Source organism: Varanus komodoensis, unplaced genomic scaffold (assembly GCF_004798865.1).
Source record: "Varanus komodoensis strain SLA01 unplaced genomic scaffold, ASM479886v1 scaffold9, whole genome shotgun sequence".
Lineage (NCBI taxonomy): Eukaryota > Metazoa > Chordata > Lepidosauria > Squamata > Varanidae > Varanus > Varanus komodoensis.
In genome coordinates, this window is record NW_025336598.1 from 14,048,010 (window position 1) to 14,074,287 (window position 26,278).

The 26,278-nt window shown below is 41.1% G+C and overlaps 1 protein-coding gene across 4 annotated transcripts in view; it reads right to left on the reverse strand.

The window, feature by feature from the left end:
- Positions 1-373: 373 nt before the first annotated feature.
- SEL1L3 (SEL1L family member 3) overlaps positions 374-26,278 on the reverse strand; it is a 69,822-nt gene continuing 43,917 nt past the window's right edge. For 3 of the 4 annotated variants that reach the window (XM_044418121.1, XM_044418119.1, XM_044418122.1), the window contains 17 exons: positions 25,280-25,409; positions 22,912-23,058; positions 21,809-22,020; positions 20,681-20,860; positions 19,496-19,615; positions 18,927-19,067; positions 17,890-17,952; positions 15,023-15,199; positions 14,023-14,150; positions 12,413-12,496; positions 10,029-10,119; positions 9,849-9,933; positions 9,513-9,622; positions 7,933-8,060; positions 6,363-6,465; positions 6,208-6,280; positions 374-1,419 (listed from right to left, as the gene is read on the reverse strand). In XM_044418121.1, coding sequence (XP_044274056.1) covers positions 1,268-1,419; positions 6,208-6,280; positions 6,363-6,465; positions 7,933-8,060; positions 9,513-9,622; positions 9,849-9,933; positions 10,029-10,119; positions 12,413-12,496; positions 14,023-14,150; positions 15,023-15,199; positions 17,890-17,952; positions 18,927-19,067; positions 19,496-19,615; positions 20,681-20,860; positions 21,809-22,020; positions 22,912-23,058; positions 25,280-25,409 — 2,124 coding nt within the window. In that variant the 3' untranslated portion in view covers positions 374-1,267. The remainder of the gene's footprint in view (positions 1,420-6,207; positions 6,281-6,362; positions 6,466-7,932; positions 8,061-9,512; positions 9,623-9,848; positions 9,934-10,028; positions 10,120-12,412; positions 12,497-14,022; positions 14,151-15,022; positions 15,200-17,889; positions 17,953-18,926; positions 19,068-19,495; positions 19,616-20,680; positions 20,861-21,808; positions 22,021-22,911; positions 23,059-25,279; positions 25,410-26,278) is intronic. The other variant, XM_044418120.1, reaches the window with a different exon arrangement.

Genomic DNA, 26,278 nt, shown 5'->3' on the forward strand with positions numbered 1-26,278 from the left:
CCAGTTCTTGCCCATCCATGGTCTCCCAACAAGCCCAGGTGTTCAAGGTAGGCCAGTCTTGCACCTGTTTTCCAGCAGCACCTCTTGCTCCTTAATTCCCAATGTTATCTTCCTTAGCAAAGAATGAGGGGTAAGTGCAGCTAATTATAGAAAACTTCACTGGCATTGCAGAGCTGGCCTAGAGTTTGTTGTTGACAAATGGCGAATTAAAATGTTGTTCCTCCTTTGTTTCTGAACAAATGTGGAGCGGCATATCAATTGATACAGTGCCATCAATATTCCCACTAATAATGGGATGACTGGATCCAAGAGAAAGACTTAGGGTGAAAGATGATCATATTATGATAAAAAAAAGAACAAGTGAGGCCATTCATGAGAGCAATAGAAAAATACTTTTATTAACAACTGCAGAGCAAGGCAAGTTTATCTGGAAATCGGTTGCAGACAGACTACGAACTTCTCACAACACCTGATGCCGGAGAGTGAACCTTTGCCTGGCTGGAGATATGAGCGGCAGCTTTAGGGCCAAGTTCCAGGACAGCGCAGGAGATCCTCCCTGCTAATGGCACTGAACATTCTCTACAGCACTATTTACACATTAAAAGTGATCCACACAAACTATCTTCATAATAATTAAAATGGCCCTGTAAATTAGGAAAACCTTATCACCATCATCAATCCCATTCTGCAGATGGCAGAGGGTGAAAACTGAAATGAGGGTGGCTTCTTTCATCCTTTTAAAAAAGAAATTAAATTTGTTATGCAGCAAAAGAAGACTAGATGATTGGGAGAGCTAGGAGTCCTCTATGTGGAAACACCCAGTCAGAAAGATTCAAACGAGGCTCCAATACGTGTTAACTACCTGTCTGGGTAAATCCTTATTCTCCAAAATTAGCCAACCAGTGCTCCTTATGGAACAGAAAGAACTATTTCATTTTGAAGGAACACAAATCCCTTTCCAAATGGTAAGCTCTAACTGATAAAAACTGATTATGATCCAGGTTTCCACCACCGTTTCTGAATTTTTGAAAATCAAGTATCTGGCTTTCTACATGTCCCTTCCTGGGATTAGAAGGCCCTTCTTAATCAAGTCAGTAAATCTGACTAGCCCTCAAGGCTGCACCAAGCTCCTTCAGGGGAAACACAGGAGACTTCAGGGCATCAGGTCCTGCATCCGGAGTCCCAACAAAGAGGGGGCATTTTGCAACTGGCTTGGAAGGGGAATGTGTGATCTTCTGGAGGCAGCAAGTGTTGCGGAAATTAGGTCTCAGCCACTAGAGAAGGGATGCTGTGGATTGACGCCATGCTCTTCTGTATCGTCTGTAACAGTAGGTGCTCCATTTTCTGCCGGTTGGGTCTCATTAGTAGTTTCATTTGTGGGAGAATGTTCCACTCGGGCCTGTTCAGGCCAAACAACTGCTGGAAAGGTAGTGAAGGAAAAGAATCTATATAAATATAGTTATATAGGGTTACATATTGAAATGAAGTTGGATGATTAGTTTCAAGAACCTACAGCTCAGAGATGTTGAAGTTTGGGAGCTTAATCTAAACATCCCTAATACATTGAGGATCTCTGTGTATATATGCCTTGATCATGTGGCCTGTTTGAGCTAGGGATGGGAAGGAATTTGTTTGGGTGACATTTTTAAACAATGGCTTACTAATATGCCAATCTGGCTACAGTTCTCTCTTGCTTTAAGCACTTCTCCCCATTTTGTGATGCCATTCTTGGCTCAAAAACTGCATATATTAGGAAAAGTTGTGTACAAAAATGAGTAATTTAGATAAACTTGGGAACCACAGGAAATATGAACTTTTTTTTGGAAATATAATCACTGGTGGATGGATGGATTTATGACTAAATGCATTCCAAGCTGATATAGCCCAGACATAAACTGAGCAATCCATCCCAGTGTTAGCTAACTATCACTTGTGCCAGAGAAAGCACCCCCACCATGCCTGAAACAGGTAATAGCTAACATTAAAGCTGGCCATAGCCGCCATCTGGATGATTGTGTGTGCAGTCCAGATATTAAACGGACTCTTTTGTAAGGAGGAGACTTGGTCCAGCAAGCAGATCCACACAGAACACCCTCCTCCATCCCCCATGCAAGCTTCTTTGGCTGCATAAACTGCGCTGATGCTTGGCACCACCAAAACTGATGTACCTCTTGGGCACAACCCACTCCAGAGAAGCACCTTCACAGTGTCTACTGATTTAAAATGTCTCGCACAAGAGAATTGCCGGGTATATTTAGCCAACTGCAACATCTGGACCCCTTTTCATATATACATGAAATACAGTGACTCTTAACACCAAAGAAGAAATCTGGTGAAGTTGATGCTTAGTTCCTTTTATTTAGGGATATAAGCTCCCTTTCTAGATTGCAGCGTATTCTGTTGGGCACAGAATTCTAAAGGTTTTCTAAAAGTTGCAATAGTAACAACACCCAGCAGATGCTGAAGATGGGAAACAATGCTGGGGGAGAGTTGGGTAGTCATGCATCCTGCCTGGGACCCCTATGCTAGCCAGTTGTCACAGATGCAGTGGAGGATGCTGTCCCATCGTCACTGTTGAAGGAGGATTTAACTATTAGTTGAAGGAACGTTCATTCACTTCTTCCCACAGCAGCCACTCCACCCCTCTGGAATTGCTACACAGTGTCAGGAGACTCCACAAAATGGGGTGAGCTCTGCTATGTGTGCGGATGAGAGAGAATCCCCGACTCCCTTCCTCAAGGGGAGGCCTTCCTCTCAAGGTAGGCTGATCCTAGATTCAGTCCATGGGATAGGCTGGAGGGTACCATTTTGTCTTTCACCTCAGGCAGCAAGAAATGTTGTCCCAGGCCTGCACACAAGCTTTTTTCCTTTCTTGCTACACAGTATCCTTCACTCACTGATTGGTCTTTTGGTTTTCTGCATACAGGGCATTGATTAAGTATGGGCAACTTGGAAATTTGGACAGGCAAAGTTCATTTAGGTCCCAATCCTGCACCCATTTACCTGGGAGTAAGCCCTGTCAAATTACTGGTAGACAGATTACACTTACGAAATTTCTGTTGTAGAGATTTCGACAGGTTTAAAACAGTCTTCATAACGTGACTGGGGCCCTTAATGTTCAGATAATATTCAAGTAATTTTTCTGCTTTGTCCATTGGACTAATTAACACTAATGGCAAAATCTAGCAAATGCTAGAGAGAACTCACAATTCACTGAAAGCTCTGAACCACAACTAAACATACAGAGTAGTTCTATGCATGTTTACTCAGAAGTAAGACTACTATGCTCAGTGGAGCTTATTTTCAGTTACACATACATAGGACTTTAGCATTAGAGTTGAATTGTGGCCTAAGTAGTCTGCAAAAGTGAAGTGTTAACTTTTATTGCCTCTTGTATGGTCAGAATCCAGTGTGGTTACATATTTCCTCATTAGTTTACTCAGTTGCCTTCATGAATATTTTTTGAAAACGTATTTTTATTAGGTTTTACTTGGATTAACCCCAGTCTTTTTATTAATTCTTGCTTATAGCTTTGCACACTTTGCATTGAGTCTTCCTTGCCTCATCTGCTTCATCTCTTATTCGGCAATCATTTCTTGTTCTCTAGATTAGTTGCCTGTTCTACACTGTAGAATTAACCAAACTCAACACAGTAAGGTAATTTACTGTAAATTAACCCTATTTATTTATTTAATTTAAGGTATTAAATTAAGATAAGATCCAAGTTCTTATGCAGGGTGGTATATAGTTGAAGATACTGTTCCCTTCTTCTCTGTATGGCATTTCAGTGCAATTCCAGACAAAGCTCCATTAATCTGAATGGAACTTCCATCAAGGTAGATAAGGCAGATAACCTTAAAATTACACTGTAAAACCAGCAGCTCAATAATGTGGCTATTCAGGCAGTGACAGAAGGTGAGAAACATGAAAGCTGTAAAAGAAATTATCTCTTCCTGCTATCCCTTATCTTGGCTTGTTAATATTCTACTAGGCATCCTTTTTATATTTTAACCTAGTGGAACCCTTTAGTTGGCTACTGCCTAGGAACTGGTTGAAACCAGTTGTTGAAGCATTTCCTGCTGTTCAAATCCACAGAGCTTTAAACCTAAGTTAGAGTTTCTTTCTAATATCAATATCGAATCAAACGGCACAAATTTTTAAAACACCAATACCCTCATTGGTAAACTCTTCTGTAACCCCAGCCTCTCTTTCTTTCACCCCAAAAGGACGCAAGGAGAGGGAAATGTGCTTGTTATCACATCACATGGTGATAACAAGCGCATCTCAATCATATCACAATATAATCATATCATATAACAATCATATCGCATTGGTTAGGGCAGAAAGAAACCACAGGTGGTTGAATGAGGGGTCGCTGCCTGTAATAAGGACACTTTCTTGCTTGTGCTGAGGTTATCCCTCTCCAAAGCCACTTCCAAGTCTCCTGCAAATGAATGGTATTCCTGAGCCAGGAGAATAGGTGGTTTAAAGGCCTTATGATAGCCATCTGCAAATATCTGAATGACTGACACAACAGAGCAAATTTGATTTCACCTCCTCCAGAGGGTAGTTATGAACAAGGAGTTTTCAAATGAGGATTTTGACTAAACATTCAGAAAAACTTGCTGATGGTATGAGATGTTGGACAGGACGGTGGATGTGGCAGAGGCTACATGGCCACCAAGCAGTGATGCTACAACAGCAAATTTGCAGCACTGTTAGGAGGCAGGATAGCTGATGACCTTTGAGGTCCTTCTAATTCTTGGCATCGATGATTCCTGGCAAAAGTAAGCTGCTAGGTGCTACCAGTATGTTTTCAGACACCAAGCACATTACAAGAAGTTTTAGCTCATGTGTCTCTGAACTGGCTGAGACCAGATCTGAGAATGTATCCTTCCAGTCAGGAGACAGAGTCAACTTTGTGACTTATGCAGAAATTCCAATGTGCAATCTCTTTCAAAGGGTGTAGTTTTGCTGTCTGTCTCCACACAGGAAGGAAGGAAGCAAGTCCAGAGAAGTCACTCATGCAAGAGACACAAGGGTTTAGGGTCTTTTGGGGTGAATCCTTCTTCTTGTTCCACAATCTAATTTTGAAATAAAGCAAAATCCTGTGATTCGTTTTAGGAATATTAGTATGGTGCTTCAGTGTTGCTCATTATTGTGTTGTAATTAATTTTTATTGTGTTTTATCTCATGACTATCAGCCACCCAGAGGTGCTATGGCACAATTGGGCAGCATACAAATGTTTTACATAAACAAATTATGCCAGGACAGGTACTCCCTTTACACATTTATATATTACATTTATAACCTGTGTTTTTTATTTTGAAAAACTCAAAATGGCTTACATCATTCTCCTCTTGCTCTCACTCTTATCCCCACAACAACAACCCTGTGAAGTAGGTTGGGCTGAGAATCTGTGATTGGCCCAAAGTCACCCAGTTGGCCCCATGGCTGAGCAGGGATCTCCTGAGTCCCAGGTCCACACTTTTAACCACTACACAATGCTTCTCTGGAATCACATAAATATAAGCAAAATGGACTAGTCTTTAAAACTGCTGGTATCTGTATTGAAAATATGTGGCCTGTTTTGAAAGAATTCCTGTTTCGGTTATTGAACCCTAGGACATGGCAAGTTATGAATCAAAATGAATATTCTGAGAGCCAGTGTGGTATAGTAGTTAGACTGCTAAGCTGGGACTTCAGAGATCCAGGTTCTACGTAGTCCCCACATGGCCATGAAGCTTGCTGAGTGACTTTGGGCCAGTCACTGACTCTTAGTCTAAACTACCTCACAGGATTATAATGATCATCATCTAGAGAGAAGGATTATGTAGGCCTCCTTGGGTTCCTTACAACAGAAAGTCAGAATATAAAAATGATACATAAATATGTATGTATATAAGTATCTCAGGTGTGCAAAATTAAACTTCAGGATATCTAGATAGCGCCATGTTTTTGATAACCTATTTTACAGCTCCATCTCATTTTTCTTCTCTATAAAGAAAAGAGTCACATTCTGTTTTCCAACACTATTTGCAATTCTGTTGAGAAAATCTAGTTTGATTTTTTTCTTTAGAAAGCAAGAAGTTGACATAAGCATAAGAAACAAAGAACATCTAAGATTCTTACATTTAGCATTTTACTTACATTCATTCATTCTTTCCCTTCGCTTTTTCAGTTTTATAGTGCTGCTAAATACTTACCCGACAGAGCCTGAAAGCGCTGTATCACAAATACAACTAATGCAGAGATAAACAAGGAGCCCAAGAAATAAATCTGCAATGAATTCAGAAACTGCTATTAGTTACAGCCACAAAAGACCAGACATTATTCAAAGGACAATGGACTCATTACATACCAGAGTAGACTGCAACATATTCTCCCCAAACATTCTCAGGTGAAAGTAAAGCAAAGCTAATGTGCATGGACTAACTGATTTTTCTTTGCTATGATTCCAACACCTACAGACAATAATAAAAAGGCAATGTAATAATTCATGCATAAATACAAAAAAATGGTTTCTCAGGCACAAGTCTCAAGCGGGGTCATCAAGGCCATGCCATATTGTGACCCCAGCAATTCTCCATGGGGCACAGGAAGTTAGTGGGCATGGCTACATCTCCCCCAGTTACATTTGATTTTTCAGTCCATATGTTAAATGAGGTTACAGGTACAGCTGCTGCTCCCCTGGGAAAGATGTTCCTTGTTACTCCAATTTGTGAGCAGAGATAATAAGGAGATTCCCATCTGATTCCCATTTGATGGGTATCTAAAGGAACGCTTGCGTCCATATATGCCCTCCTGCCCCTTGAGATCAGCAACAGATGCCCTTCTCCGGGAACCCTCTGTGAATGATATTAGGAGGGTGAGTACCTGAAGGAGGGCTTTCTCTGCGGTGGCGCCCCATCTATGGAATGCGCTCCCCAGAGAGGTCCGCCTGGCGCCATCGTTATTTGTTTTTCGGCACCAGGCTAAGACCTTTTTATTTAAAACTTACTTTAATTGTTAATTCATTGGTTATTTATAGGATTTTAAATCTTTTAAGCTGAGATGCACCGGGTTTTAATATTTTTATTGTACAATTTGTTATGTTTTGTTCTTATTGTGAGCTGCCCCGAGGCTTTGTTGTGATGGGGGTGGCATAAAAATGTTTTAAATAAATAAATAAATCCCCATTCTGCCCTGAGACACTGTAAAGGGCAGGATACAAAAAAATTTTAAATAAATAAATTGCTCCACTGGCCCACTGGGAAGGGCAGCAGCAAATGGGGAATCCCTTGGTTATCTCTAATCTGATTGACGGCAGTAAGGAGCTCATTCTCCCCAAGCTACTGGTAGCTTCCAAGCCAGGGGTGAGATTTAGGAAGGGGACTGGGTGGGTTCTGTACAAGGGTCACAAACTTCTGTGGGCTAGATGAACAACCTGCATGGGCTGGATGAGGCCCATGGGTCAGAGATCCCCCCCCCCCCCCCCCCCGTCACAACTGGCCAACACTTAATTTTAAGGAAACAAGCTTGGTCACTGGCTCCATGTTGTTCTGCTATCCTAAAAATAAGATTTTGCGTTCTTGGTGGGAGTGACACAGTCACAGAAGCATCTTTAATGCGATTACGATGATGCGGAGGAAGAGAATGGGGCTATACCTGCTGGCCCCACACCTGCATCTCTGCCACTATCCATGGGGGGGGGGAGTCAGCATGGACCCCACCCGGAGGGCTGTCACAGGAGGGCTGTCACACACAGAGTGGTCCGCCCCCTTCAGACCTTTATTAAATCAATCTTCTATATTGATAAAAGGTGACAAATGCTTTAAAAACAGAGTGCGGTGGTTAAACTCTCTAGACCTAATGGAAAATCAATATATACTTTGAACAGAGCGAATATTTTAATTACAAAAAAGAGCAAAGAAGAACAAGAAAAGATGTACCTTTCATAAAGCTCCCGACAAAGGGTCCTATAATTGGAGTGGATGGCCTTGTCAATGTTTAAGAGATCTAAAATATGTGCAGGGATGGAATAACCTTCTTCCAGAAGAAGGGCCAAATTAAAGAACCCCTAAAACATAAAGACCAAGGTATTCATTTACATTATGTCTTGTCTTAGACTCAAGGCTTATGGACCATCTTCACAACATTTCTGTGGATCTCATTTCACACACGAGGGTCTATGGCGCAGGAGAGCCTGCACGGCTTGTGCTGTGCCTGAGCTGGACTCTGATGGAACACAGCTGCCTCAGCAGCCAACTCGCACCCGTATACAGAGATGTGCCTTTGTCGAGGTATTACACCTTTGCATTGTTTAAAGCAGGTACAGGGAAGCATTTTCCTGTGGAGCTGAACATCACATCAGTGGACGTGGTCAGCATCAAAAGTGGGCAGGGCCAGAGCCCCGAATGGGAGGAGTTACAGATTGTTTCTTGCCTTTGTTCAGTTCACAATGGGAAATATATATATATATATATATATATATATATATATATATATATATATATATAATATATGTATTTTAATTTTTATTTATGTGTTGTAAGCCGCCCCGAGGCTTCGGCGAATGGGGCAGCATAAAAATGTCTTAATAAATAAATAAAAAGACATCTATTTCAAGGCATACTAATTTTTCAACTGGTGCAAGGCTTGCACCATTAGCTTTGCAGCTGGGGGCAGAACAGAACACTGTTTATAGCATCAACAAACTGAAGCAGGGCTAGAGCAAATGGGTATGGTCCAGGGAAATGGGGCATGGCCTGAAGAGAGTCTGGAAATTAGACCTGAGGTTGTCCACACCTGCTTTAAGGATAAAACTTAAAACTCATTTGATAAAGGGATGGCGCGCACACTCCTCAAAAGAAATGGATGTGGGTAGGGTTTGAAAAATAGCAATCTGCGGAGTAGCAGTAACATTGCAGGTGTCTGGCACTGGTGTTTTCAAAAGGATTCATCAGGGTGTGGCTGGTAGATTTATTAGGAAAAAAATTCAAGCTGGGAGCTAGATGGGGGAAAGCCAACTGGAACCATAGCAAAGGGTTAAAGCCTCCTATTGTGGGGTTTGTGTTCTGATCCAGTTCACATTCCAACCTACTCCTACATACTGGCTCATTGTTAAAAAGGAATCCATGCACAGGCAAGCTATATGCCAAATGTGACATTCACTTTAGCCCCAACATCAAGCTCACAACTGAATTGCTATTAGATGCTAAAATTGGAAAGCTCAAAATGGCAACACAGGCAAGCTACCTACCTGTAAACATTTTATAGCATTCAGATATTTGCCAGATCCCAATGGCTGGTGAGCATCAATTGGTTTAAGTGCCCTGATGGAATATTTAATTCTTCACTGTGGCCTACAGCAGCAGCCACAAATGTGTCAGCCCCATTACTGTTCAAATGCTCCACTGACAAGACCTACAAATGTTTCAGTCAGATGGAACATGGTACGGATTTACAGACCATTCTATAGATGTGAAATGGCATCAACAAGGTCCCAGACATAGCCTGTACCACTACCTACCTGTGCATCTCCATCTAATGCTGCTTGTGCATACATTTGTATCGACCTATCCAAGTTCTTGGATTGGTTCCAATATCCATAATAGTAGAAGTCTCCCACCTTCAAATAAGCTATGAATAGAAGCAGACATTTGCTCAGACAGAGAGATTGGTTCATGTCATACACAACTCTGGGTATGACACAAATTGCAATGGCTTGGAGTAGGCGACAGCTACCCAACGCTATGAATTAAATAAATGATCAACTGATTGTTGTTTAACAGAGCCAGGAGGAAGTCATTTTCCATTACCAAACAGCATACAGACAACATTATCTTTAAAATGTTTTTATACTTACCAAATGAGGGAGCATAGCTTTGAGAAACTGCAAAATTATAATATCTCCAAGCACAGTCAGTAGCCAAGTATCTTTTTGCCAGATTCTAGGGAGGGTGGGAAAAAGAATAGCTCAGTGTGTTTTCCAAGCAAAACATTTAATAATTTAAAATGACAAGAGCCTGTGAAGAGATTTACTTACTGGTCTTTCTTCACAGAGATGTGCAAGATTTGTCTGCGAGACCTCAATTCCGGTCTCTGCAGAAAGAATGTAATACAGCAGGGCTTCATGCCTAAAATTGGAGAGTGAGAGAAATAGGAGAATGCACACTGAGGATGGCAGAACTTCGGAAATGCTTTAACGCCCAGTTGTTTTCAGACACTAAAGTTCCATAGAAGCTTATGGACCTCAGTGAAAAACTATTAGTAGCAGGTGAGCTTTTCTGAAGGGCAACTTGTTCACTGCCACTAGATATTAATTGGGAATGTGCCGTTGCAGAGGAACATTGGTAATGTTTAGGATACATTCTCGACTATCCCAGAGTGACAATCAATCTGGTGAGTGTGCCATATGATTAGTGTGTGTGCCTTAAAGCATCTCCTGGAATCATCTACAGCATGCAGGAGTTCCTGGGAAGACATCTAAGTAGAAAGTGATCCACCAAAGCAGCAAGCTAGAAAAATGCTGGATTAGATGTCCACATTATTAGAGGCTGAAGTAAACATGGCAATGACATAACTGAATTCAGGTCATATGGATTTCATGGGAAATAGTAGTGTGGTACAAACTATTTTAAACACAGCATGTGTGACTAGGAGGAAGGAATGGAACCCTTCTGTACTCACTTCTCCTGCCCCTGAGACACACAACCACACGCTTCTCAGATTTGAGGAGGGGGCACTGGAGATTATTTCTGGACTCAATGGCCCACAAAGGGAAAGGCAAAAAAACAAAGCAAAGCTTGCCGCAGAGAAGCCATTTCAGGAGGAAATTCACAGGTTGAATAAATAAGGATTCCAATTTTCCTTTCTGCCAGCCCATGCTGTTCTTTATATGGGCCTACCCTGTCCTGTATATTTGATTCAGGCATATGGGTCTGCCAGCATCAGGTCTAGTAGGCCATGGTAAACTATTTATAATCCTAAATGTATCCCATATAGCTGTATGAAACTTTAAAACCCCCCTGTAAATAGTAGCTTCTTGGGCATCAATCAGGATTAGGACAAGAGCTGGGTTTGTTTGTTTTTAACCTTCCCTGTGTCTCCTAACTCTTCCAAAGATGCTTGTAGCCTCAGGTTGAAAACTTCCATCCGTGCTTTCCTCTGGTGCAGAATAATGAGTGAGTTTTAGTGCACAGGGCTGGAAATAACGAATCACTCTCCAAAGCAACAGCTACATCTACTGGTCAAAAGATCAGAAGTTCAGTGGCTTCAGCTGCCTGTATGCATGTGGAAAGAGTTGTAGAAAGTGGTGCTGAGTCCCACAAGTAATGTGTCTAAATAATGCTTCAACAGAATGCTGGATGTGACTGCATGGATTGAGGTCTATTGGATTTTAGCTACTAAGAATGGGGCAGGCAACTGTCAATGATTTTGTTTACTGATTTTCTGCTATGGGCATCAGAGTATCTTGGACTTTCAGAGCCAAGGCGGAGGAAACAACGGAGATGCATGATCAGATGTTCAACACTTTACATTTCAGCAAACTGCATCCCTTGTGTGTGTGTGGTGTGTTGCTCCCTAATTGCACCTGTGACAGCAGCACAAGGGAGAAGATAACTTTTCTGCAGCACTGTTTCCCAAACGCAAACCATTCATCCAGAGCTGCTTTTTGCCATATCGCAGAAAACTCAAAGGGACTGGAGGTCTGATAACAGACACCAAGTGTCTTTCTTAGTTTGGCTTTGCACTGGTAGGTTATATTGGGCCATGGCTTTATCAGGAACTGAAAGTTCTGATAGGTCTGTCGGGAGCAACAGAGCAACAAAAGGAACAGATTTGTAATTATTCTTATTAAGAACATAAGAAGAGCCCTGCTGGATCAGGTCAAGGGAGCACCTAGCCCAAAAATGGCCAACCAGCTACCCACAGGAAACCCACAATAGCACCATTCTGCCCATGTTCCCCAGCAACTGGCACACACAGGGACACTGTTAATACTTAAGACAGCAGTTATTTCAGCAGTCAGTGTTGTTATTTAGTGTGTCTAGCTCTTACAATAAAGTACAGAATTTCCATCTTTTTCTGTTTTGCTTTGATCTCCAACAAGAACATCAGAACACCATTTTATTTCACTGTATTAGAGAAAACACACCATCTATTTACAAAAGCCAATATTCAGTAACAGGATGCCCAGAAAAGGGAGCCACAAGGATTGCTGGTATCATGTAGTGTTTACGCTCATGAACTCCAAATCCGCTGTGACTCAGTGGTGACCTTGAGCTGGTCACCAACTCTCAGCCTGAGCTACTCACAGGACTGTGATAGAGAAGAGGGGAATCCCATCCACCACACTGGAGGACAAGGCAGGATAAGGATAACAAAGAATTAAACTGATAAACAATGGTTCAAGAGCACTAAACCTACCAAGACAATTCCAGATATGAATTGAGCGCTTTCCGGATGACATGGCCTAAGTAGCCATTCTTTTCTGCCACATATTTTGCCCAGCTGTAAATCAAAATGAGGAACATTAAGACTAGAGGCCTGCAGCTTCTTGACTGGCAAGTATCTAAATCTAACACACCCCTATCAGCAGTGTGCAGAACAATATCCTCTTCCCCAGTGTGCTGTCCCTCTGCTCATCTCTGCAGGGGTGGAAGCTTTGGCAGCAGCCCTCAAACGGTAAAGAGGGAACATTCGGGGTATTCCAGAGATTGTTTGAGCTGGGCATTCCTCAACTGCATGGAGGTCTCAGACCAGCCATCTCTTCCTTTCTTCCTGCCACCCCAGTACTGACAGGGAGGAATCTACAGGAGCTGAGCTTCTGCATGAGCAGAGTAGATGACATGGTGTGGGAGATGCCAACTCCAGAGTTGTATTGAAACAGGGGCTCCTGTTCCCCTGAGCTCACCAGATTTTGTGCCCACTTCTAATCCACTTATCAGAAAGCAAACTGAGTCAAGTTCTTTTCACAGATAGGTAGTGATTTGCATACTTTCAATATGTCAGTAGAATTGAACAAACTGGTGCCAGGAAATCTATCATTCATTTGTTGTTGTTAGTCGTGAAGTCGTGTCCGACCCATTGCGACCCCATGGACAACATTCCTCCGGCCTTCCTGTCCTCCACCATCCCCCAGAGTCCACCTAAGCTCACACCAACTGCTTCAGTGACTCTATCTAGCCACTTCATTCTCTGCAGTCCCCTTCTTCTTTTGCCAGCTATTGTTCCCAGCATTTATTTATTAGGTTTGTATAAAAGCCATTATGCACCCTGGGCAGCCATTTCAATAACACACATGGCTTTACAATAACTAGTACTATTTGGGCAAATAGCACTAAGCCATATGCTTTCCGGATACCATTTTACACAAAAACAACCATTTTAGCACAAAACAGCACCATAAAATATATGTTTGGGGAGACTGTAAAAACAGAACTAAGCCATGTGATTTGGGGTGTTGTTTTGGTGCAAAATGGCACCTAAAAATTAGTTGAGGGACATTTGTGCAAATCCTGCTAAAGCACATGTATTAAGATGCCATTTTGCACAAAAATGGCACCTGAAAATCATGTGGCTTAGCACTATTGGCTCAAATAGTGCTAGTCACATTAAAGGCATGCGCTTTCCTGGCACCAATTTGTGAAAATTCTGTTGGCAATATGAACAACCAGGCAAAATGCAGCCTGTCTTACAAGTGGAAGGCTGCAAACTAGCTTGACTCACACTGCAGCAAGTTGGCACCAAGTGATAGGTGGCGAACCAGAATCTGGGGAGAGGCAAACTGAGAAAATCTGACAGAGTTCCACTCCCCAAATGGATTCCTCACACATCCCCAGCCAACCAACATGTTCTTGGAGGGGACGATGGAGCACGGAGTGCAGTTGCTTTCACTACCAAAGAAAGAATGGAGGCTTTCTCTCCCTCCTTGAAACGTGCTGCTAAAGCTTCACGGGTGAAAATCATCTCAGACCATGAGGAGACACATCAAACTGTGTACAAACAGAGGAAACATTTGCCATCACATTACTTACATTACTGCCTTTTCAGGATCCTTGGGAAAGCTTGGCAAATTCCCTGTAATATAATATTGAGAACATCGCAACATCCCTTCCATGTGTCCACTTTCTGCTGCTTTATGGAAATACTCTGAAGCAATAGTCTGCAAAAAATGATAGAAAAGTATAAATGTATCTTATTTGTTATTTATTTACCTATTATTAAAGTTATTTATAGACCATCTTTCATCATAGGAGACAACAAGGCAGTTTACAAAATAAAACCACTGCAATAAAACCAGTTAAACATATAATAAATATTCAGAAATCTATAAAACCAGTTCAAAGTATTTATTTAAACTTCTATTAGTTTTAAATAGCTCTCTCTCTCACACACACACACACACATCGAAAACATAAGCTTTAAAGTATTGTAGCAAAAGTTATTAGCTCCAATTTTTGTACACCAAATAAAATATTAAATAAAATATATTTTAATATAAATAAAATAATATAAAATAAAAGTTCTCTATTTGTATTTCTCATTTGAGAAAACTGGCAGGAAAGTACTGATTAATACTGACTCCGTGCCAAGAATAAGATAAATTCATCTGTTACACTTGCCCACAAAGTTGCCTCGTTTGAGGCAGGAGACCAAAGAAACGTCATGAGAACTGCAAATGAGTTTTTTGGGTGCACAAACATATTCCTTTTGCTCTACCATATATGTTAATCTGGCTAAATAGATCTTCCATGCTTTTTAAACAATCAAAATATATTTGCTATGCTTGGATCAGAAGTGAAAGTGTGAAGAAAAAATATACCCCATACAGTAACATGTTTATCAAATGCTATTGCTTGTCTCTGGCCCTGAGGTAGGGATCTGGCGGGGAGGGCCGGTGCAAATTCTCCCCTCCTTCTACTGGAGTTTCATGATGTTGTTGTGTCTTCTCATTTTTAGCATTGTTTTATGAACTGTATCTACTCAGGTTTACTCAGGGGCAATGGAAATAAACAGGCAAATGTTTGTACTCACATGGTTTCTACCAGTTACTCCTGGATAAATTCCATCTAAGTACAGGACACCAAGATTGAAGGATGCATCAGGATTGCCCATAGCTTCAGCTTTTAACCAGTACTTAGCTGCCTTTGCATAGTCCTTTTTAAAGTTATGATAATACCAGCCTAGGCCATTCACTGCCTGAGGCAGTCCCTGGAAGTAAGACATGGACAATCTGAAAGTCATTCAAGTTGTGGTAGTGTTTCAGTTTCCACATTAAACAAAGAGAGATATGGGGAGAATCACACGCTATGCAGTCTTCTTTTTTTAAAAAGTAAAAGTATTTGTAGTTCAACTGGCAGACCCCATAGGGCAGTCTGCACTCAAATGGTTGTCTTCCCAAATATAACTCCTGGCTATTTTCCACACTTCTTGCAACATGCCTAAGATTCCAAACATGCAGAAAGCACACAAGACGTATGCTTTTGGAACTTATTACAAGAGGCCCACATCACATGAATGACCTCTTGGCAGATTTAGAAATATCAACCTTGGCATCCTTCTGAAAAGTTTGGGTTGGGAGTGAGCAGGAGAGTTTGGATTGGGAATGAGCAGGAGACGTTTACACTGGTTCCACTTTTATCTGGAGAACCACTTTCAGAAGGTCAACTCCTTGGCATTGAACCTTGGATTCCCCCAAGCCATTCAGCATATGCATGATACCACTGTAAGGTCATCTAGGAGAAAGAGTGCAATGCTATTAGTATGTTGCTGACCCATAGCCACATTTCTCTTTTCCATCAGGTCTAGGTGAGATGCTGAAAGTGTTTAATTAGTGGTTAGCCATGGTAATAGAATGGATGAGGAACAAATCAGTCTGAAACTAAGAGACAGAGGTACTGGTCCCTCACCCATCTCTTCTGAAGGAGGCTGCACTCCCACTAAAGGATTACTTTCATTCTGGGGATCCATCTCTGTCACTAGAGGCACGAGTGTCCTTTGTGCCATGGATCACCTTTTACCAGCTTAGGCTTGTACATGAACTATGTCCCTACCTACATGGTGACCACCTGGTCTCAAGTGTGGTGTAGTGGTTAAGAGCATGGGACTGGGACCCAGGAGATCTGGGTTCTAGTCCCCGCTCAGCCATGGAGCCAACTGGATGACTTTGGGCCAGTCACAGACTCTCAGCCCAACCTACCTCACAGGGTTGTTGTTGTGGGGATAAGATGGAGGAGGAGATGTAAGCTGCCTTGAGCCCCTTGTAGGAAAAAGGCAGGATATAAATTGGGAAAAAACAATGATCCATTCGCATTTAACTTCCTGCATGCATTACTGCAACAGCATCCCAGGGATGTGCATGTTGTTTCGAATCACCATCTTATGCATGCTGCCAGTTGTAGCTCCCTTTTGTCTAAACTTGCATAGGAGTGCACATTGAGTTCAACATATCACAAGAGTGCTGACTGGAATTGGACATTACAATCCCAATATGTCTTCTTCCGTGGATAGATCTACTAGAGCCAATCATTCTTTTCCTTTTTATTTCCCTTTTGATGACTCCCATCACAGACTTGTGTTTTGGAATAAATACATGATCAATTTTATACTTTTTATTCACAGTTATATACCCTCCTCTAGTATTTATATCTTTATTAGCATTTAGTTTACACAAAAGATCTATGTAGCAACTGATTGCATATTTGTATGTTATTTTTTATTGGAAGATAAATTTATCAGATGATTAACAAATTCATTGGAAGATTAAATTTAAAATAAATAGTTTTTATATTAAAAAACCTATACCAGTATTACACCAACGTTACTGATTCCCAGTTCATTCCCACACTCAATTCAAAGTGCTGGTTTAAACCTTTAAAGCCTTTTAGGGCCACATGGTCTCTGAGAATACTGATACAGGTATTCGGTATTTTTAGTGAGACATATTTTTATCATCCATTCCAAAATACCAATTGTCAAGAAATGGATAAAAGGTGCCCTGATGAAGAGAAGGGAAATGGCTGTTCAGTGAGAATGCTCCTAATTTGAATGTATTCCGTTCCACAAATGTGTGGGGCCCTGGGTTCAATCTCTTTCTGGTTAGAGAGACTGTATGTTTGGACAGGAAAAAGCCCTAGTGTGGTGTGGTGGCTGGAGTGTCAGACTGGGACTTAAGATTCTGGGTTCTAGTCCCCCTTCAGCCATGAAGCTCATGGGATGACTCTGAGCCTGTTACTCACTCTCAGGAAAGACTCGAAGGAAAGACTATATTCAAGACCCAGCTGCCCTGAAACAGTGACTGAACTGAGCATGAAGTCCTTTTCAGGTTCCCGTCACCTGAAAACAAGTATGTGAAATGGACAGCAAGGTGGTGTTATACTGCTGCAGCAAAAACAATGTCTTATGCTACCTTAAAAACCAACAGATTTATTATGGGCTGGCCCTTTGATGGGCACTTCCCATGCTGTTAATAATTTGTTCCAACCTTCAGTTTAATCACAGAATTCATATCTGAACTTCCTTTCCTTCCTCACCACCACATATACTCCACTGTGCTGTAGAACAGCACAAATGCATGTGAGAAAGGCACACTTTGCTTTCATAATTAAACATCAAATTTCCCCTATTCTAAATAAAGCACTCTCCAGAAGTGCTGATTAGACACAGAAGCAAAACTGGAAGGTCACCTGTAAATATATGAAAAGGACAAGGAATGACAAGCATGTGATAAATGCCTGATCTAGTAAAGCTTTTCATCAGATGAAAGATGGAAAGAATGAGAGAGAGGAGGGAGAGAGGGGGAGAGGTGGGGGAGAGAGGAAGGAAAACGGGGAGGGAGGGAGGTGTCTGTGTTGGCCAGTCCACAATCACCTGGACCATATAAACTTTTTAAAAGATGTTACCTTTGATGCAGCTTTTCTCATCAGATGTAGAGCTAATCTCCTGTTCTTTTTCACACCTTGACCCTAAGCAAAGTCAAAGGTCAGTTTTAGAGATGTGCAAAGTCCTCTTATTTCATCCTTAATCAAAAATGGTATCACCTGTTTGAGACCCCAATTAAAAATGGGCATGTACTTCTCTCCCCAGTGTAGGATTTCATTCATTTCCTATTCAGGTGCTGAATGGCTTGCTAATGCCTCATAAAATCAACACATCCCAGGTTTGTGGAAGGTGCCATAACTGCACAACGGCATGTGCAACAAGTCATTTTTCCCTTAGTGTTGTTCTATTGATGCATAATTGCAAGCATGAGCTTTTCTTTTGTGAATCAAAAACATAGACATTTGTTCCACTCATACTGTATTTTTCATTTTTCTGTTTTATTATAAGCAAATGCTACTGCAGCTGCACTTTTACCAAGCATTATATAAATAAAGTAGCTCTTCACTTCCTTGGAGTGTCATCAATTCTGATGCACCGCAGTAGAATATTAAATAGAGCCAGAAAATGAAACCAATACGATCAGTCATTCCCACAAAAAGGTCAGAGATCTATCAGGAGCTTACTAAACTATCAACTGAAATTACATGATGAGCAAACTTGAGAGAAGCTGATGGTACTGGCACATTTATGAGACTAAGCAATTACATCCACCCTGATAAAACTGGATTAGCTTCTGGATTATGTAAGCCACCTTGGGTTCCTTGCAGAAAAAAGGCAAGATACTGAATAGATAGATAAATAGGTAGAACACTGTTTAATTGCTAAGATGGCTTTGGCTTCAGTAGCAGTTCCAATGTCTGCAGAATGATAGAAAAGGACAAAACATACCAAAGAAATGGATTAAGAGTCATGGTTGACTAAGAAGAAAAATGCAAACCAGTTATGTTATATTCAATTGCTTTGAAAAGATTTGATCTATAATACTATAGCAAAATATTAAAAATATAATTGTATTATAAAAATATTCTATAGGTGTTAATTTTGAAAAAAATCTTACTTTGAATAAAACAATGGAATAATCATATATGGATATTAGGTCTCCAGTTTCCAAGGCACCCTTTGCATACCACTTCACAGCCGCTTCGAGATTTTTTTCCACACCTTGCTGGCCCCAGAAAAGCATCTGTCCAAGACGTTGCTGAAACAGGACCAAAATGCTAATATATTTCACATTTGATATATAAAGATTAAATATAAATATCCATACAATTTAAGCAAGTTTTAATAGGGGCAGAGGATGTTTTAAGTAATTAAGAAAGACAGATACCTCCATAATATAAGGGCTTTTTCACAGTGTTGATCAACTCTTCTGTCTTAATGAGGGTGTATATTTGAATCCTACGCTGCCTGGCTTGGAATACAGAGTGGAAACACACGTCTGTCTTGGGCTACACACAAAAGTTTTATGCATACTCGGATGAGGATGCCTGAAGTCTGGATTGGTTTAAGTCCTAACCTTCAAGAGATGTGCAGGGCAACCATAAGCATTGATTCTGGCCAAGAGTAAGTACATCAGTGCTTTGAAGTGGTATAGAAAATATAATGAAAAGCTGAGAGACACTCTACCTGGGCAGCTACATCTCCTCTTACTGCTTCATGTTTCAACCACATAAAGATGCCACCATTTTCCTTGGTTTGTACTTTCAGTAATTCTTCATCCTTAAGTCTTATTTCTTCTACAAATGCCTAAAACCGAAAATAAAGATAACATGCATGAGTGAGAAAGATCTCATCCATACCACAGAAAGAATGCAATGTTTTCAAGTTTTGTGAGCCGCCCCGAGGCTTTGTTGCGATGGGGGCGGCATAGAAATGTTTTAAATAAATAAATAATAAATAAATAAGTGTTGTTCTGCTGTTTTCTAGCACTCAGAGCTATTAAAGTTTGCATTGAATCTATTTGGTAGCCAGTACAGCACTAATTTAAATGCACAAGGCCCAGGTTTTCCAGTCTGGTGCCTTCCAGATGTCTTAGACAACAAATCCCATTTTCCTCAAGGCTGGGGATGATGGAAAGTATAGTCCAGACAACTGGAGGGAATATCAGGCATGGCAACTGTTATTGGGAATGGATGGACAGAGTCTGGTTCAGACTAAAGCAATATTATATGTTCAAGCTTAAGTTAGTATTGGGAATACCATGCCAAACTTTGGTGACATAGTAGAGATTTAAAGCAAGCGTCAAAGCACTGAAGTAGGTAGAAAACTTCCTATCACTATTTTTTCCCAGGGAAAATTGCCCACTTTTAGTCAGTGGATTGTTTCATAAATACATTTAGCAACTAATTAATAAATATTGCATCAGTTAAATTGGAAACCTGAAATGGATATGACATTTGTGAACTCTAAAATCACAGCTGTAGTCAACTTTTTCCAGAGGACTGTCTCTTAGAAGCACATGTATGCATGCCCACATCAATGGAAGAACTCTACAGCGAATATTTTAAGGAGCAGTTTTATGGCCACTAGATGTGGTGAGTCAGCCAGAGGGGACTGAAGAAACTTGCTTGGAAGACAGCTGGAGCCTTTACAGTCGTTGCATTCTGAGGAGAGTACCACCAGTGGCACATGCAGTCTCCTGGTGGTGCCTCAGCCGCTTCTCATGCCCTGGGGAGGCAGCTGAAATTGGCCATCTCACTCCTTCTGCCCTTCAATAAGATGATGATGATGATTGCTGGGCAACCTGTGCAAATCATGTAAGACTCTTCTAAAATATCAGCTGGCCTTTGGTTTTATCTTACAAGACTTTACCTGATTTCTATCGATAGCATGTTGATCACGGGGTGTCTTTACAGCAACATCACTGTAGTAAGCATAGGCCAATTCCAGATCTTGTGGGTAACCGTTAACACCCTGGTAGTGCTTATATCCAAGGTTCATCAAGGCCAGCCTATCACCTCCCTGAGCTGCAACCAAACTATAGAGCAGTCCCTGGAAGCAATTAAAAATAGGAGTGTAAATTGAGTAATGGCTAACAAAAGTCATACATGAAAAAAGTAGAGATGCATTATCAGTATTTTGAACATGCTAGAACAGATTCAAAAGACAACGACGAAAGCACAATCATGCACTCTTGCCTTTTCTGTAGCCATTCATCTAGTGAAGGCATACAAATGGAGAAAGGCAGGTACAAAAATAGATTTTAATACGTCTGAAATTGATTTGAGAGGGACTCTGCTTCTCCTAGTATATAAAAACATTTCTCTTGTTCAGCCTGGCCCAACCTAGAGCCCTGCAGATTATTTTGGACTACAACTCATATCTATCTACAAGAGTCCCTAGGCTACCAAGTATGAAAGGGAGAGCTTTTTCAGTGGTGGCTTTTCACTTTTGGTGCTCCTTCCCCCAGGAGGGTAATTCATATGTTCGTAATTTGTATGTCTTGAGTGCTGTTTTTGGTTAAAAGGCAAGGTACAAGTCTGTCTCTTTTCCTTCCTTCCTTTTTTTTAGGGAGGGGACTGGAACAACTTCAGGATACCTGCTGTCCTGGCTGCCCCAGGCTCTTCCCTTGACTCCCCTAAATACCCCATTTAATGCATTCCCAAGGCTGTTTTCCTAAACTAAGAGAGCAGCCAGCCTATTTTATTGCACTTGCTGTGCAAGGGGAAAGAAAAGGAAGATGTGAGCTTCAGTTCCCAGCTCTGATTTCACAGCATTGCATTCAGCCTCAGAGATGGGAATCCAAACTATCCTATAGCTCCCAGATTATGCATTTTGAATAGTGGGTTAAGCATCTTTTAAATAAATAAGCATCCATCAGCACAGCCATCATGGCCAAAGGTCAGAGATTTTTGAGGCTGTTTGTGAGATTACAAATACTGTAAATGTCCTCGTTCAAGCAATCCTTGGGAAAAGTGAGTTTTCATTCCTGAGTCTTACCTTAGCTGGGTCTGCAGGCATGCCCAGTCCTATTTCAAAGATAACACCAAGAGCATAGGAAGCTTTGTGATATCCACAACAGCTGGAATCCATCAGTAACAACACAGAAGAGTTTATATAATGTAGGCCATCAGCTCTGGAAAGGTTTTGAGCAGCTGTTTCATATAACCTGTGTCCAATTTCTAACACCATGTCCTTTTGGCCTTTGGGTACTAAAATTATAAGAAATAATATACAGCTAAATTGCTGAGCTGTGGAAACAGGTAAGTTTGGATTAAGCAGTCTCAGTTTTCCCACAGTCTTATTGCTGAATAGGCTCAGGGCCTGTGATCTGATTATGTTATGTTATTAATCAGATGTTATTGTGATCTGATTATTACAATGCACTAGGACCTTATGCCATGCCAGTAACATAATAGACTCCCCTGGGGCATTGGGCATACTTTTCTTAGTATTTATCTGCCACAATGATAAATATAAAATAGGCTCCCATCTCTTAAGTGGCAATTCCTAAACTGTAGCCTAGGAACAGGACAGGACTGTCCTTAGTGCATTCAGGGAGAACCAAAGACCACAATGCAGATGACAGAGGAAAATGTTGAAGAGCCAGAGTTTCCTTGCGAAAATGCAGGAACTATAAATGGAAAGAAAAGAACGACTAAATTGTCCAATCACTAACACAAGAACATCAGAAGAGCTCTCCTGGATCAGACTGAAAGCTCATCTCATTCAGAACCCTGTTCCCACAATGGCCAATCAGAAGCCAACAGGAGCCCCAAAGCGGGACATGAGCAAAATAGCACCATACCATGTGCCTTCCCAGCAACTAGCATTTCCAGTATTAAGAAACATGCTGCCTCCAATAGCAGAGGTAATATTTAGCCGTTATGACTAGAAGCCATATATGGCCTTATCATCCATGAATTTGTTTAATCCCTTTTTAAAGAATGGTGGACATCATACTGCCTGCAAATCCTGATACTGCTTCATTATGGGGCTATAGCATACAGCTGAAGAAACTAGGGGATTAATAACTTTTGTTGCTAGAATGAATTAATTCCTATTTTGTGGCCTCATGTTAACTGTGTGAATAAATATATTACTTTCTAGCAAATGTTGATCCACCTCTTCAAGCTGTCTGAACACGCTGTGGTATTTTTCCCTTAGTTCTTTTGCCCAGCTGAAGGCAATGCATTTGAGGTTTCCTCCATATTTGTTGCTCATTTCTAGATAATAGTTTTCACGAAGGCCTGAGGGGAAAAAAAAAACTGAATCACCCAAGCATCATCTGGGAAACTTCTCACATACATACATATATACATACATACATACATGTTTCCTCAAAATGTTTGAAGATGGTATTGACCTGAATTCATCTTAGGTTGTCCGAGGATAAGACTATGGGCATACGAAATACAAAAGGCATTCAGCAGATTCAAAAATAAAGCCTGATCTAGATTAAATGGCATTTACTCCCCAGTAACTCTAATTTGGATGGCAGCCTTAAACTGGGTTTAATACCACAACGCCCAGCATTCCTCATCCAGCAATGCTGGAAACTGTAGGGTTTTTTCCTGTCTAAACATGCATAGAATCGTTCCCTTACAAGTCATTCTCTCATTTTCTACTAGTGAAGTCCTGCAATAAGATTCTGTCTAAAGATTTCTAAGAAATAATGCTTGAAGCTTTTACAATTTACAATTACAAAAAATTACAATTCCCAGGATTCCTTGGGGAAACCATGACAGTTGTAGTTGTAAAGCAAAGCAAAGCAGACTTGTAACATAGATATGTCCAATCAGTAAACATAGTGTAGGTATACTCATCAATATTTTATCATTTGTGGAATATTAACCTATATCCCAGTAGAAAAATCATAAAGCATGATCTCTCATCCATATATAAATGGATACGGTGTTGCTCCAGGCAGAGAGAAAAAGAACAGTCAAAGGGCTCTTCTGTTGTTGTTAGTTGCGAAGTCGTGTCTGACCCATAGCGACCCCATGGACAACATTCCTCCAGGCCTTCCTGTCCTCCACCATCCCCCGGAGTCCAGTGACTCCATCTAGCCACCTCATTCTCTGCCGTCCCCTTCTTCTTTTGCCATCTATTGTTCCCAGCATTAGGCTCTTCTCCAGTGAGTCCTTCCCTCTCATTAGGTGGCCAAAGTACTTGAGTTTCATCTTCAGTATTTGGCCTTCTAAAGAGCAATCAGAGTTGATCTCCTCTAGGACTGACCGGTTTGATCGCCTTGCAGTCCAAGGAACTCGCAGAAGTCTCCTCCAGCACCACAATTCAAAGGCCTCAATTCTTTGGCGCTCAGCCTTCCTTATGGTCCAACTTTCACAGCCATACATTGCAACTGGGAAAACCATAGCCTTGACTGTACGCACTTTTGTTGGCAGGGTGATGTCTCTGCTTTTTAGTATGCTGTCTAGATTTGCCATAGCTTTCCTCCCCAGGAGCAGGCATCTTTTAATTTCTTCGCTGCAGTCCCTATCTGTGGTGATCTTGGAGCCCAGGAAAATAAAATCTGTCACTACCTCCATTTCTTCCCCATCTATTTGCCAGGAAGTGAGAGGACCATGATCTTAGTTTTGAGAGGAAGTGAGATGCCATGATCTTAGTTTTCTTAATGTTGAGTTTCAAGTCAACTTTTGTGCTCTCCTCCTTCACCAGCATCAAGAGGCTCTTTAGTTCCTCTTCACTTTCTGCCATTAGAGTGGTATCATCTGCATATCTGAGGTTGTTGATATTTCTCCCATCTTAATTCCAACTGGTGATAGCCCCACCTTTTTCATGATGCACTCTGCATAAAAGTTAAATAGGCAGGGTGACAGTATACAGCCTTGCCAAACTCCTTTCTCAATTTTGAACCAATCAGTGGTTCCGTGTCCAGTTCTCACTGCTGATTCTTGACCTGCATACAAGTTTCTCAAGAGACAAATAAGATGGTCTGGTACTCCCATCTCTTTAAGGACTCTTCTACATAAGCTAATTATTGTGGGTTCATGATTCCTCGCTCACAGAAGCTTGCTGGGTCTTTTTACAACATTGCCATCTTCCAGGACCAGTCCCAAGTTTTCCAGCAATTTTTGTTGCTTATTTTTAGAACAAGAAAAGTCTGATATCCGTTGCCATTGTTTGCTACAGAGGCTTAGTATATTCGTGCAATTTCTCTCTGCGCAGGCACAGCACCCATAAAGTGTGATGCACAGAGGCCACGATGAGGAACTATAGGTTAGGACCAAGCCATAAGGGTGCTGTATGTTTATGGGGCAAACAGAATTTTTTGGCGAAAACAATTTAAATCAGGAAAAAAGCATGGGAAAAAGAGATGCCCTTCTGCCACATCCTCCACTTGAACTGTTCCTCCCCACAGCTGCTTTTAAATTAAAACACACACACACACCAGGCATGATAGGAGGTAACGTCTTCTAGCTCATGTTTCTTTTGGGCCTCACTACTTACACTTCCCCGCTGCTTCAGCTTGTTTCAGTGAGATTCTGTGTTTGGATGTTCTGCTTTGTGTGTCTACACATTTTTGATGGTGCAGGTCAATTCTTTCCAAAATATCTTTGTGGAAGAACGGATTTGAAATCTAGAAAAGAGATCAAGAGGGTGACTACCCAGAGGAGGGCCATCTCTGTGGTGGCGCCCCGATTGTGGAACATGCTCCCCAGAGAGGTTTGCCTGGCCCCAACGCTTCTTTCCTTTTGGTGTCAGGCAAAAACCTTTTTATTCTCCTAGTATTTTAACTGTTAACCTGTTTTAGTTAGTAGTTTTATTTTAACATCGGATGCTGTGCAACTGTTATTTCTATGTTATTGTATTGATTTATTGTAAACCATCCCGAGACATCTGTGAGGGGACAGTATAGAAAAGTTTTACATGAACAAACAAACAAACAAAGATGTATACTTGTTTGGCCATACTGGCAACTAAAATCAGTAGCAACAACATGCATTTTCTAGGGGGAGATTCTGCATATGTAGCAACGGTTAAAATGCAGATGTGAAGTTATATTCTTTATTCTTACTAAGCATTCTTGCTCAATTGTTTGGAATGAGTTCCTGGACAGTGACCCTTCCTTATTCATTAAGGTATGCCAGAGGACCATGTTTGGGGATTTATGAGCATCACGGAGGCAACCCATAGGATTACACCCTAATGAGCCTATCCAGTGGCATGGGTTTGTGAAAGAGTCTTTCTCCTCTTATGAATGTGGTAGATCATTTTAATCCGTGACTGCATAGATCTTGGTATCTGCACATTGGAAAAAATATCATTCAGGCAAATTGTGCAAGCAAATAAATCTTTAGCCATCAATAAGCTGCTTATATGTAAGTTGTAATTGCTACTAAAATAATTTACTAGACCTTAATAGGAAGCTATTGGCACATACAGATGTTGTTGTTAGTCGCGAAGTCGTGTCCGACCCATCGCGACCCCATGGACAACACTCCTCTT